Source organism: Macaca thibetana, chromosome 7 (genome assembly GCF_024542745.1).
Source record: "Macaca thibetana thibetana isolate TM-01 chromosome 7, ASM2454274v1, whole genome shotgun sequence".
Taxonomy (NCBI): Eukaryota; Metazoa; Chordata; class Mammalia; order Primates; family Cercopithecidae; genus Macaca; species Macaca thibetana.
In genome coordinates this window covers 147,192,259-147,206,527 of record NC_065584.1, presented here as the reverse complement: position 1 = coordinate 147,206,527, position 14,269 = coordinate 147,192,259, and the positions used below count along the sequence as shown (strand labels likewise).

Here is a 14,269-nt window from a genome sequence, read left to right as displayed (position 1 = left end):
CAGGGATCTAAACTCCGGTGCACACCATCCTATCCCTTCCTCATGTTGAAATTCTTCTTCCACTGCTCTTTTCTGTTATCTCTTTCTCATGTTTCCCAAAGGTGATCTTCAGATTTAGAAAGGTTCAGACGGTCGGGAGAGAAGTATAACTGCTGTCTATCTCTGCACAATTTTGGAGCCTCTGAGTAGGGGACAAAACATCAGCTTTGGAAATGAACAAACTTGTGTTCAAACCTGGCTTCATACATTACTGGTTTTAAACCTGTTTTCTCATCTGTAAAGCTGGGATAATGCCTGTCTCAGGGCTGGCATAAAAACCAAATGGAGGCCGGGCATGGTGGCTCATGCCTGTAATCCCAGTACTTTGGGAAGCTGAGGTGGGTGGATCATCTGAGGTCAGGAGTTTGAGACCAGCCTGGCCAACATGGTGAAACTCCGTCTCTACTAAAAATATAAAAATTAGCTGGGTGTGGTGGCGGATGCCTGTAATCCCAGCTCTTCGGGAGGTTGAGGCAGGAGAACGGCTTGAACCCAGGAGACAGAGGTTGCAGTGAGCCGAGATTGCACCATTGCACTCCAGCCTGGACGGCAGAGTGAGACTCCATCTCAAAAAAAAAAAAAAAAAAAAAAAAGGATCAAATGGAATAACACATCATGGGGAATATTTCTCACAATGCTTGGAACAAAGCAGACATGCATTAAATGTTAATTCCCTTCTTGGTGCCCCACACTCCTTTCCCCTGCCCAGGGAGTAGCACAGTCTTTCTCAGGAATCTGGAAAGATGGTTTTTAGACCCAGGACTAACCCCTTTGCACCATGACTATAGAGAAAGCTTAGGAAAAAACAGATCAGAGGAGTCAATGGGTTACACCATGACCAGTCCCAGACACAGCAGTGTATAGATGACATTATGCATATGCACAAATGGATTAGTCAATAATCTCTGAGCATTACTTCACATGCATCTATTATAATCTTCCCTCCTCTTATAATCTTTTACACTTCTTTCATATTTGCTACTGTTCCATGATGATTCCAGCTGCTCTGTGATTCTCATTCCCTCACACTAGGGCCTATATATATATACACACACACACACACACATATATATATATATATCTCATTCTGCAGATATTAAGAACTCAACACAGACCTTTGAATGAACAAATGAATTAATGAATGAAAAGCAGACCAATACATTATTGGGACAAGTCCTACTATGACGGCTTCCTAGACCAGTTCCAAAAGAACACCAGAGCCACGGAGAAATAGAAGGAAGGGGGATAAATGCCTTTTCCTTTCCAAGACAGTCAGTGGGCAGGCAATTTAGTTAGGCATAGGTTCAGCAGTCAATGTCAATGTACAGGTACTTATCCTCTCTCTAAGCCTCAGTTTATTAAGTGACCACAACAGACTTCCCTTGTAGAGCTGTGGTGAGATTATATAAATTAATATATACATAAAGGGCTACTGACAGAATTGTTCCGGTGTGTGGCCTGGGCATAAGAATTTTTGTAAGTTCCCTGGGTGACTCTCATATGTGGCCATAGTTGTGAACCACTGCTCTAGACTTAGATGGTGGCATTTGTCACCAGTTAATTGCAAAAGGCTTGTACCATATTTATCTGAAACAATATATGCTGTAAGACTACTAGGTTACTCATAGTTATGGCTCAGGATCTCAGTAGCTAAGCAGTCCACAGGCATTGTTAAATGGTTTCCCTAAAGTGGCCAACACAGCATGAATAAGCAAAGGGTTAAAGGTATGGTAGGGACACTCATAATTAATGGTAAAAGATTGAATGATTTTCCCCTAAGCTAAAGACAAGGGAAGGATGTTTGCTCACATACTTCTACCAACATTCTCACAAAGTGGAATGATGAAAGACTTGTTTCTAAAAGGAGCACCCTTGGTGAGCAGTGTACACCATGACGGCCCGCAGACAGGGAACAGCCCCGATAAAGAACCTGAGCTTTAGATAACGAGGAGAAGAGGAATTCTATTTTTATTATGCCATTAAGTCAACATGATTTCTGATAGCAGACAATAGACAGATCCAAATTAAAGCTCTGCCAGTGGAAGCGAGGGTAATTTTATCCCTGCCACAGATCTCAAACTGTGGTTTTGCAGAAATATTGAACTGTGATAGTTGCAGAGGAAAAGTAGCTGCTTTTTGTCCTGCAATACAAATCCTCTACGATAAACCAGCACACAGCAAATGCAGGAGGCCACCATCATTCAAAAGGACATCTCTAAAGCGTCATAAAGCAGCTCTCAGGGCAGCGGGGAGATGGCTCTGTCCAAATTAGATCCTATGTTTGTTGAGAGTTAACTGAATTATCTAAAGGATTCCCCAGGCAGGGGTTCTCCATTTGCAGTCTCTAAATACCAAAAGGTTCTAACTCGGTTTTGTGGGTCTGTGACTCCTCTTAACAGTTTGAGGATCATTCTGTGTGTCTGTGCTGATGTTTCTTTGATGACGGTTGCAGAAGGCAGGAAAGGACCCAGGGCTTCTAGCTCAAAGGGGCCCATGACCCACAAAAGATGAAGAACGCTGAAATCGGGACAGTCACTGGCATCTATAACAGGGGGAAAGAGAGAATGGGAGTGGGAATAGATACAAACTTTATTACTGATATGTTTCTTTAAAATATAAGCATCTGAAGCAAATAGGACAAACTGTTAACAAAATTAGTCAATCATAGATGGTGGGTACATGGATGCTGCTATTAGTTTCTGTATTTATTTAAGCATTTTCCAAAGAAAAACTAAAATATACAAACCAGCCATAAAAGGTTAAGAATCCTTGGCTCTAGATATTATAACCGAACAAGGCGAGGACACCATAAACTCATGCATATTTTCATGTGCCGAGATTTCAGAAAAGCAACTCACTGAAGAGGACCCCCGATTCTCCTCGTACCAACTGAAAATGACCTCAACTTATTTCTGCAGATTGCTGGACACTTTCTCTAAACCTTGACTTCTGGAATTTTCTCTTTCCCTTTTTATAAAAAATGAACAATTATCTGACCTTTCTTCAGCTCTCAGGAATCTCCGGTGATTCTCCTTAAATTGTTAAAAACAGGGGATCAATTTTTCAAGCATTTCAGGAAGACTACCCTAAGAGCTACAGGTACAGTCTGGTTTAAGTCGACTCTTTTTCAGAATGGAGAGGCCATGGTCATATGATCATACACAGTCTTTTTGCAGAGACCAAAGAACAGAGTGAAGGGCAGAGTGTGTGTGTGTGTGTGTGTGTGTGTGTGTGAGAGAGACAGACAGACAGAGAGAATCAAAATCTCTGGTTTTTAATTGCTTTTCAAATCTATCACCTGCAAATAACTAATCCCATTTTACTAGACATTCTTTTCTTCTACCCTAAAAAGAATTTCAACAAAATTCTGATGTCTTTTTCCAGACTGGCAATTTGGCTTTCATTTTCTGGTTGTCGTTAGAATCCCCTCTGAAAATGAACACTACTTCCCAGGTTTGGGCATTCTCCTTTTCCTCATTTCTTGTTGGGTGTTCACACAGCACTGGCCTGTCAGTCTTGTGGCTTGCAGGACTCTCAGTGTAAAACAATACTCCTCTTTCTTATCCTTACTTTAACCCAGATTTCTAGAAGTTAAAGCTAACGGTGTGAATGGGAACGTATTTTTGGCAGCAGCCCTAAGACAGTGACCAATGTTATCACAATTTAGGTGACCGAATACGGTTGTGGGGGTTTCTATAATTTTTCACCAGGAACATGTATTTTTTATATGTTTATGACAATTCCCTAGAAACAGAACCTTGTTTTCCGCCTATAGTTTTTATTAGAAAATACTCTTCAAAGACTGTCTTGCTTTTTAAGGAACAAAAATAAATACATGAACATGAACAAATGAGTAAATAAATACATACATAATGCTATTTCATTCACATCCTCGGATGTCAGAGCCATCAGCACTTGTCACCCTCAAGGGGGAGAATTCTTTTTTTTTTCTGATAGTTGTATCTTTGATTGTTTTACTCTTTAACATTCTATAAACAACAACCAAGACCACTGAGGGAGACTGACTAGATTATAAATGGATTGGGAGCTACTTGAAGGCAGGGGTCATTATGTGCTTAGCTTGTATTTCTTTTGTGTGGTCTATGGAAGGAAGTCAATAAAATAAACGATGACTTAATGAATCAACCATAAAGCCCAAATGATAAGTCTTTTTCCTGTATTCCCCTTCTTTCAGTGACTATTTCTGAAGTTCTCTTTTTTCCATTATTTCTCCAATTTTTTTCCTGGCTTCTACTGATTCATGCTTTCTCAAGATCTAGCCTTGACTCTATATGTCTGTACTGTATGCTCTTAATAAAACTCCATATTGGCCAGGCCCAGTGGCTCATGCCTATAATCCCAGCACTTTGGGAGGCCAAGGTGGGCAGATCACCTGAGGTTAGGAGTTCGAGACCAGCCTGGCCAACATGGTAAAACCCCATCTCTACAAAAAAGACAAAATTAGCTAGGCCTGGTGGCTCTTGCCTGTAATCCCAGCTACTCGGGAGGCTGAGGCAGGAGAATCATTTGAACCCAGCAGGCGGAGGTTACAGTGAGCTGAGATCACGCCATTGCATTCCAGCCTGGGCAAGAAGGGCAAAGCTCCGTCTCAAACAAAAACAAAAAACAAAAAACCCATATACATGAATAAAAGCCTTCAACTGCCAGCACTAGAACTATATCTCCTCCTCCATCTTTACATCTAGAGAATGTATCAAATGCACAGTGTGCCTAATAAAACTTAGGCACATTGTAAATTTTATAGATTTTATCTATACAATCTCCCTTTCTTCTGTCTTGCTCTGTCAGTAGCATTACCACGATCCTAATCTTGAAGCTGGAGAACTTTGGAGGTAACTTTTAATCTTCCTTTCTATTGCTTCTCACACTTAGTTGCTAACTTTTAACAATTTTATCTTTAAAATATATTTGGATCTTTTCAGTCTCAAGGGGGAAAATCCTTATCACAAAAGATGAGATAGATTCTGTTTCTTTTATAGGAATAGTTTTACTATCATTCAGCTTTTCTTCCTATTAGTGATTTCATTTTAGTACCAGCTACCAGAAACCTCTGAATGGCCTTAGAGAACTAGGACACTGATATTTCTACCCCAGTGACGAACTACAATGACAATAATTGTATACAATGAAGACAAGAAACTCAGCTGGCAGGCTTTTAACAGATATATCAACCACCCAAGTTTGTAACATGTAAGGTTTAAGAGTCCTGATTCTCGGTGGCTCAAGCCTGTAATCCCAGCACTTTGGGAGGCCGAGACGGGCGGATCACGAGGTCAGGAGATCAAGACCATCCTGGAGAACATGGTGAAACCCCGTCTCTACTAAAAAATACAAAAAACTAGCCAGGCGAGGTGGCGGGCGCCTGTAGTCCCAGCTACTCAGGAGGATGAGGCAGGAGAATGGCATGAACCCAGGAGGTGGAGCTTGCAGTGAGCTGAGATCTGGCCACGGCACTCCAGTCTGGGCTACAGAGCGAGACTCCGTCTCAAAAAAAAAAAAGAGTCCTGATTCTACAGAAAATACAAGTAAGAATCCATAACAGAAAAGCAATCAACTACAATGTCAACGGTCATCAGAGAAGCACGTCTGGCCACAAGGTGCAATCTGTTCTTGCCTAGGCCCTGGGAAAGAAAGTAGTGGTCACTCTCCCTCCTTCCAATCTCCAGCCTCCATGAGATGAAACCTCCTGAATGACCTGTGATGCTGGGTCTCCCTGCAGCAAGTGACCTTCTTCCTGTTACAGAAAAAGCTGCCGTTTACCATCAGGGCTGATGCTGACATAGCGACTGAGTGGCCACTAAGCAGGAGTCTCTGAATGTGTGGCCTGGGACTGTTCCCAGACCTTCTGCAATGTTCCTAGAGATCCTGGACCTCTCGTCCTCCCCTCAGGCGGAGGCCAGCCACCTGCCCGCCCCTCAGACAGATGCACACCATATAGATAAGACAGCCTTGTCTTATTTTGCTCACCCAAACAAGGTGGGCATGGAGAGGGGAAGTGAGGAGAAAGGAAGCACTTGAGCAGATCCAACACCTCATTCCCGGATACTGGGATAGGGTTTAAGGTCAGCATGTGGTCAGGGAGGTGACCCTGTTAGAGCTCCGTTTTCCTTTCCCCTGAGAGAAACTTCTCCCTAAGACAAGTGCTGGCACCTGCCCTTCCTTACGCAGACAGAATTCCTCTCCCTAAAATAAGCTGTATTTTTGCTGGAGAGTGAAAGGGGAGACCTTCACTCCATTTGCATCCAGGCCTGTGTATGTGTCAGACATAAAGCTGGAGGCAGACCCCACACAGTGAGGTTCTTGTTAAATGACTCACCAAGGGCCAAGGTACAGATCGCCAACCTGAGGCCCATGTGTGCAGGGCCTGGACCCACAGACGTCATGTACATTATCAGTGCTGCACAGGTGCTGGAGAAAATCTGCTTCAACTCAGAAATGGAACTGGGGAGAAGTGGTAAAATAGAAATACAAGGATCCTTGTATCTCCTCCCTTCCCCCAAAATGAATAAGACAAAAGCAAAAGCATGAGAGAGGAAAAATAAGGAGAAATGGAGCATAGGGGGAGAGCTCCCATTTAGGAGGCAGAGGGCACTGCTACTGCAAGCCCACCATTAGCAAGTACCATCCACTAGCCAGAAACGGCACCTTCCCAGTAGCAGACTTCTTTTTTCTTTTTTTGAGATGGAGTCTTGCTTTGTCACCCAAGCTGGAGTGCAGTGGTGTGATCTTGACTCAATGCAACCTCCACCTCCCAGGTTCAAGCAATTCTCCTGCCTCAGCCTCCCGAGTAGCTGGGATTACAGGCACCCACCACCATGCCTGACTAATTTTTATATTTTTAGTCGAGATGGGGTTTCACCATGTTGGCCAGGCTAGTCTTGAACTACTGACCTCAAGCGATTACGAGCCTCAGCCTCCCAAAGTGCTGGGATTCAGACGTGAGCCACCGCGCCCGGCAGATTTCAATAAGGCATTCAGCAAATGTTAGCTTGGCCACAAAGTCCTGGGTTTCCAGACATGCTCATTTCATCCTTAATAAACTGCGTGTTTAACATCTGAGGAAACTGCACCCCAGACAAGACAGTGGCCATGTAGCTACTTATGTGGCAGAACCAGGATTTGAACTTGAGGCTCCTAAATCTACTGATTGCACCCTATTGTCCAATTCTTAGTTATAACAAGGTTCTATATGACTCAGAATATATTGTTCCATAATGAAAAAGAGGTCTTTGGAAAGCCTTGCTGGTGTTCTCTTTAACCTGAATTTCCTGCTAGGCACACCTACAGACTGAACACTTTAACTGTATCCCAACGTGTCTAGCTGGAGGCTCTTGCCTGTGAATGCTGACTGGCTAAGATGTCTTTCCTTGGCCTCCATATGATACACTGATCTCTATTCACAAGGGTTCAGACTTTGCGAGCTCAATGTTAGTAACCCCAGACTGGCTACTTTCCCAGAAAATGCACTTCAGAATTGACCACAGTTACCTGGATAAAGAATAAAAATAATGATCCCTTAAATGACCTCAAACGTTTAGCATCAGCAGATAATTTATTTCTAAGGAGGAGGCAGTGAAATGCACACAGCTGGGAATAGTAAGAATTGAGATTTGGATCCAGCTCTGTTGCTGAATAGCTGGGTGACTTCAACCAAGGGACAAGCTTTCTGGGTCTCAGATCATTCCTTTGGCCTATACGCCTCACAGCTGCACAAGGACAGAATGAGAAAACTTGAGAATGCCCAGCAAATGAAGGGCTTGGCATTCCTCCTCTAGATATGTGAATTATGTATCTAAAGGTGGCCTGTTGGATCTCTTTCGTTAGGTTTGGTAAGAGCAAGGGCAGTGATGCAGGGGAGACATCATCAACTCTCTTCTGGGGGTGTCCCTGACTATCGAGGCCTGCCCTGGACCTTACATGGCTCTCAACATGGTTCCTGAACTCAACAGAGACAGATGCACACTGTAGATACTTCTTGGTGCTCCGTGGTTTGGTCCTTAGAGAGTGTGTAGTGAGTCAAGCCTCCTTAGGAACTGCACAAACTGAGGCTCCCACGTGGGCAGCCCACGCGCCATGACCATCTACGCCCCTGCCTGGTGTCTTCTGTTCATGCCTTCTTAACCCAGCTCCACACTGGGCACGCTAGGTTGGGGGAGTCATTCTTGATGGGATCTAAGCCATTCATTCGAGGATGGGAGGAAGTTGTGAAGGGCTGGTGGGTCACCCGTAGCAATGGCAGCCTCCCTAACATGCCACGGAGGCTGGCATGGCTCTGTCAGAAGCCTTCTGTGTCCTTGCAGGATGTACTGGGGGCTTCTAAACAAGACCTCGTGATACTTTTTCAGGTTGGCACTGGCCTCCCACCCACTTACTCTGCTCCCTCCTCTTTTACATGCTAATCTTGCCTTTCGGGTGCACAAGAGAACTGGGCTTTCCTGAATTCTAACTGCAACTTCATCCAGACTGCACTTTTTAGCTCAGTGTGCTGGATCAGTGCACCAGGGGAGATTCCAGTTCAATCCAGTCCCAGCCTCACAGTGGCACTGGACAGGGCTCTGAGAGAGGTCCTCCTAAGGAAAGCATAGTTCCAATCAGCCAGGGCAGCTGGGGAGGGACACAGCTACTACCCAGCCCTGACTCATGCGCTTTCTTACCACCAAGACGTGCTCCAGGAGGTCCAAGTAGCCGAGGGTGCACTCCGTCCCGAAACGCAAGGCTCTGGTTCTCACCTCGTCACTGACATCGGGGTGGAAGGATGCTTGCTGGAGGGACAAAGGAAGGTTGAAATGTTAACATGGGAAAAGCCAGCAGTATTGGGCAGTCCCAGACTCAGAGGCAGGAGAACTTAACCCTGGTGACCTCGAGAAACTGCCCTGACTCTCTGGACAGAAGAGGTATCTCTCCTCCACATCCTCCTGCCACCTCCCACCTGCCCACAGCAGGCCCTCTGATGCAGTCTGTGCGTAGACTTTGTTAGTGCCCTGCAGCCAGATGATAGAAACAGCTCAATCTGGACCTTTGTTCCTCCTTTTCCCACCCCACATTTTTTTGAAATGCAAAAAATTCCACATGCACAAAAACATCCAGCAAGATTCATGATCAGTGCTTACAGCTGGAGACGTACTGACCTAGGGTCAGCCTTGCCTCTCTTTAGCAGCTTAAGGGGTCCTGAAAGCCCCTCTCTGCTCACAGGCTAATGAAGCCCAGGCTCTCACCCCTGGGCCTGACCATGCTACAGTCCGTGAGGCCTCTGTGACCGGGCCCTCTAGCTCCTGGGAAACTCCAGATAGTGAGCTGTCCCCAGTACCCTAGAGGCACCATAATTCATCTCATGTTACACAGAAGTCGAGATACACAAACCAGCACACATGCTTAACAGAGCATCTTGAGCTTTTTTCTTGTACTTATGACCTGCTAACTTGAGTCATTCATGATGACATCATTTCTGAAGGGATACCCATTCAGAGTCACCAGATAAAATGCACCCAGTTAAACTGGAATTTCAGATAATCGATGAAAAAAAATTTTTAGCAAGTATGGGACACCCTATTTTGTATTTGTTAAAACTAGCAACCCTACCCCTTCCTTCTACAGCTTCCCTCTGGAAAGAAACTGAGGGGCTTGCAGAAATACCTAAAACTACAAAGATATCACTAATCAGGACAAATACAAATCACACATTAGGACAAAAGGTAAAGGCTGAGGGCGAAGACCAGGATCCATGTTTTATCCACTCAAGCCCCTCTTCCTAGGAACGGGAGTGCTGATGGGAATACCTTGGGCTCCCGCCTTGACTTCCCCCCAATTCCTGGACAGAGTGGGGCTAATTCTCATGGCCAGCATGTTATATATGAGCTAGGTTTTCCTCATCTGAGGACTAATGGGCTCAGAGGCAGGAACCAAGAGCCATGCTCCCAGCCACCCACCATCACCTGTTATTCATCCTTATACCCCTGTGCCCGCGTCTGATTGATGAGACAACACTGTGGGAAGACACAGGCCCAGATGCTACTCAGAGTCACTTCCAGCAGGTTATGTGCAAGCCCCTGTGCAGGGAGTGGGTGAGGTGGAGCTGAGGTGCTTGCGTGCACTGCTGGGGGCTCTGTAACCAGGTAGAACCCTTTGGGAGAATAATCTGGCACTAATTAAACTCTTTTTTTTTTTTTTTTTTTTTTTTTTTTTGAGACGGAGTCTCGCTCTACCGCCCAGGCTGGAGTGCAGTGGCCGGATCTCAGCTCACTGCAAGCTCCGCCTCCCGGGTTTACGCCATTCTCCTTCCTCAGCCTCCCGAGCAGTTGGGACTACAGGCGCCCGCCACCGCGCCCGGCTAGTTTTTTGTATTTTTTTAGTAGAGATGGGGTTTCACCGTGTTAGCCAGGATGGCCTCGATCTCCTGACCTCGTGATCCGCCCGTCTCGGCCTCCCAAAGTGCTGGGATTACAGGCTTGAGCCACCGCGCCCGGCCTAAACTCTTATACTATTGGACCCACTAGTTCTATTTCTGGGAATCTTGCCTAAGGAAATAATCCAAAGCACAGAAAAAAACAGATATGCCCAAAGATGTTTACTGCAGTAAAGTTCATGATTTTTTAACAATGTAGACAGCCTAAATATCTGTCAACAGTGGGAAGATAATATTCATTAAAGGTACTTTGTAGTCATTAAAAAGTCAGCAATATAGCAACACAGAAATAGCTTTATAACATTAATCATAATAGTAGATATAAAATTACATCTAATATACACGTGTGCACATGAAAGTAAGACCAGAAAGAAATATGCATGAGAATTAACTTAGGGTTTAGGTAAGTCTTTCTCTCTGCCTAAGGAACCGCAGTAATCCTTCCATTCTAAGAAGAGCCAGTATGTAATTTTCTGCCCCTCCGTGTGTGGGCTGAGTAGGGTAGCCAGGGAAAAGGCAGAGCTGGACTAGGGTGACTAGGCCCTTCTGCTTGGCACGTAAGGCTTCCGTCTTGACTACCACTCAGCACCCCAGTTCTCCTGTCTATGCATTATTGCATGCACTCCCTTTCGGCCAGAGACCTCATTTCCTTTTGCAAAGGGGTGAGGGATACAGGAGACCAAGGGAAGCAGAAATGTTAGTAAGTTCGCTAAGTCAGTCCTATCCTAACAGGAGCATCAGGCCTCAGCAGTGACTCCTGTCGAGTCTGATTTTGGTGGGTGAAGCTGACGTTCAGGCTTCAGCGCTCTGGCTGCTACCTTGTCCTGCAAAGCCCAGATAATGTGACCTGGGGCCAAGATGACAGAGAGGAGCTGAGGATGGCCAAACAGCACCCACACTGTTCTACCTGAGCTCCTCCCCAGAAAACAGGGGAGCACATGTTAGGAGAGACTTAAAAATCTGAGCTGCATTCCCTTTAAAAAGACCATTTAATCACGGTTTTCTTTTTTCTGTTCAGTTTCCCCTGTTCATGTCTGTAGCTTGGCGACAAAAGCGTCTGCCACGCATCAACCATAGCGACCTTGAGCACTACATCTGGGAGGCCCTGAGTAGCAGAAGCAGAGTGGCTGAGGACGCAGGAGAGCCAATTTCAGTTCCGGTTCTGATAGTAAATAGCTGTATGACCTTGGTCATGCCACTTCTCTGAGCCCACTTCATCATGTGACAAATAGAATCATTACTCTTGCCTTTCTCATATGGGATGAAATGAGAGAATATCTATGACAGCCCTTCTAAAATTTTGGGGTGCCGTGTGTGTACACCACAATGCACGCAGGCCTTATCTTGCTAGGTAAATACTCCTCTCTGATAGAGGATGTAACCCCTTTGGCAGTTATCACTTCTGGTAGGTGGACTCCATCGAGCATATCAAAGTGGCCAATACTTGCAGCCTCAAGAGAGAGAGACAGAGTCCTACCTCCCTGATCTAGCAGCCCTGGGTCCTTTCTGAAAGTGGAGGCTTTCCAGCCCTGTTTCTTCCAGCCCACCCTCTTCTCTGCACCCTCCATCACCCAGGGGTCCCGTAAATGTGGTACTGTCTCCCAGGGTTGGGCCCTTGCACACAAATTCCCTCGTTGCTCCCTTCTGTACCTCCCTCTCCTTCTGAGGAGCCACCAAGAAGATGTAAGAGTTGGATCATGCAGCAGCAACTCCAGCTGAACTCACTTTACCACAAAGAATGGCTCTGTTCACTCAGACCCCACGCTGTAGGAGCAGGTCTTCAATTCCGGGTCAATGCCCGCCCTCACTCACCATGGCAGGGGATCATCAATCGATCGCAGAGCAGAAGTCAGAGTCCCTGGGGGCAAGGCTGTCCCTAGAAGGGTGAAGGCCTGGGGTGGGGGCTCTTACAGTTCACTTTCCTAATAGATCAAAAATAAAGGTTCCAGACCCTGGGTCTCCACAGCTCCCTCACCAAGCACAGGCTCAGGGCAGTTGCCCCAACTATCCACCCAAGGAGCAGAGGAATTTTTCCAAGATGTCTAGCACAGACTGCGAAAAGTAGCTCCCCAAGTTCCGCTGTATTCCTCCAACTCACTTCCTCACCGGGGATGGCAACACCTCTCCTAGTGCACAATGGCTGACCTATAGAGGTAAGAAAGGGTCCAGCAGAAGAGCGAACAGTTTCCACTCGGAGGAGCTGGAACCAAGTGCTGCAGTCCCTATCCACCACCCTCGGAGAGGCCTCCACCACACTCTGCAAAAAGGCCTCCTGCCTATTTAGGAAGAACTAGAATGAAGTGGGAGGATTAGGGCCAGCAGGGCTGACTCCATCCCCTCTCAAACACAAAACTGCCTTAGAGAGTCATTTCCCACAGGCTGGTGCATATGCCATATTCAGCGTGGTTTTTTTTTTTTTTTTTTTTTAAAGGGACAGGGTTTTGCTCTGTCACCTAGGCTGGAGTGGAGCAGCATAATCATAGCTCACTGCAGCCTTGAACTCCTGGGCTCAAGTGATCCTCCTGCTATAGCTACTCTTCTGAGTAGCTAGGACGACAGGTGCACACCACCACACTTGGTTATTTAAAAAAAATTTTTTTAAGAGATGAGGTCTCACTGTGTTGCCCAGGCTGGTCTCAAATTCCTGGTCTCAAGCGATCCTCCTGTCTCAGCTCCCAAAGTGTTGGGATTTCAGGCATGAGCCACCACAACTGTCCCTGTGTGCATTTTTATTACAAAGTTTAAGGTTCTGAGCCCCTCCCCTTTTCAGACTACACCAAGCAACCCAGTCATGACAGAGAATCATCTATGCATCCAAAACAATGCCAAGGTCTTTACCTTGCAAGCCGTCAACATATCTGACACGGCTTTCCGGCTCAGGTTGGCAGTAGCAATCACGTCCTCCTGTCTACACGAGTTTCCAGCTGCCACGGCTTTGGTTGTTGCCATGGTGATGCCTTTCGTCATCCTTATGGATTCTTCAGGTGATGATGTCTTTTCAGGTACATCTTTTGACTGGAACAACTGGAAGTCAGAAACAGAGAGGTTAAAAAAATAAAAAAGGAAAAGAAAAAAATAATTTATTCTTTTCCAACCAGGCTGTAGCTTGTGTCTGAAATCTGAGCCAGTAACTGGAAGAAACTGTTGCATGGCAGGAAATTAGAAATCTGAGTACAGTAATATGGTTCTTGTTTTCAAGATTCTCCTGGACAAACCTCTTGTCCTATACTAAGCATTCACGGGAACAATATGGTGAGGGAGACGTATCTAGAGTGTTCCCCTGTTGGTCTGCAGAAACTGACACCCAATATTTACACACTACCCATCCTGTGAAAGGTTGTTGCATGGCTTCATCGTTCTCTTCCCCCATCCCTGCTGGTGCTTTGGCAGTTTCCATAAACTCTCAGTTCCAGTGCTGGTTTCAGGGTAGGACTGACCTGGCCGCATCACTCAGGACTCACCTCTCTGTCTCGAAGGGGACGTCAGGTTGGGGGAAATGAAGCATCAGTTCCTTCTATTCTTAGCCTGTCTTAGAAATATAACTGCATAATTGTGCAGAGGTGTTCATGTCGAGTGTGCCATGGTGACACTGTGAATTATTTAGCAATCTACCCACCCACTCCCTTTAGAGAGGCTGAAATAAATTCATCATGGTAAGTCAATATCCCATTTCTGCTTCATGCTCATCTGTTCTGGCTCTCTAACATGAGCAATTGGTACCCTGGATGTGTGCTGAATGTGCATCTGTCCCTACATGAGGGCCCCTAGCCTAGGTGGGGCTGCCCTGTCTTCAGCCCTAGGCAACCA

At 45.8% G+C, this 14,269-nt stretch overlaps 1 protein-coding gene across 7 annotated transcripts in view; it reads right to left on the bottom strand.

Annotated features, from left to right (window-relative positions):
- TLN2 (talin 2) overlaps positions 1 to 14,269 on the bottom strand; it is a 456,511-nt gene that overhangs the window by 26,261 nt on the left and 415,981 nt on the right. For all 7 annotated transcript variants that reach the window (XM_050797236.1, XM_050797240.1, XM_050797238.1 and 4 more), the window contains 2 exons: positions 13,301 to 13,486; positions 8,715 to 8,822 (listed from right to left, as the gene is read on the bottom strand). In XM_050797236.1, the coding sequence (XP_050653193.1) occupies positions 8,715 to 8,822; positions 13,301 to 13,486 (294 nt within the window). The remainder of the gene's footprint in view (positions 1 to 8,714; positions 8,823 to 13,300; positions 13,487 to 14,269) is intronic.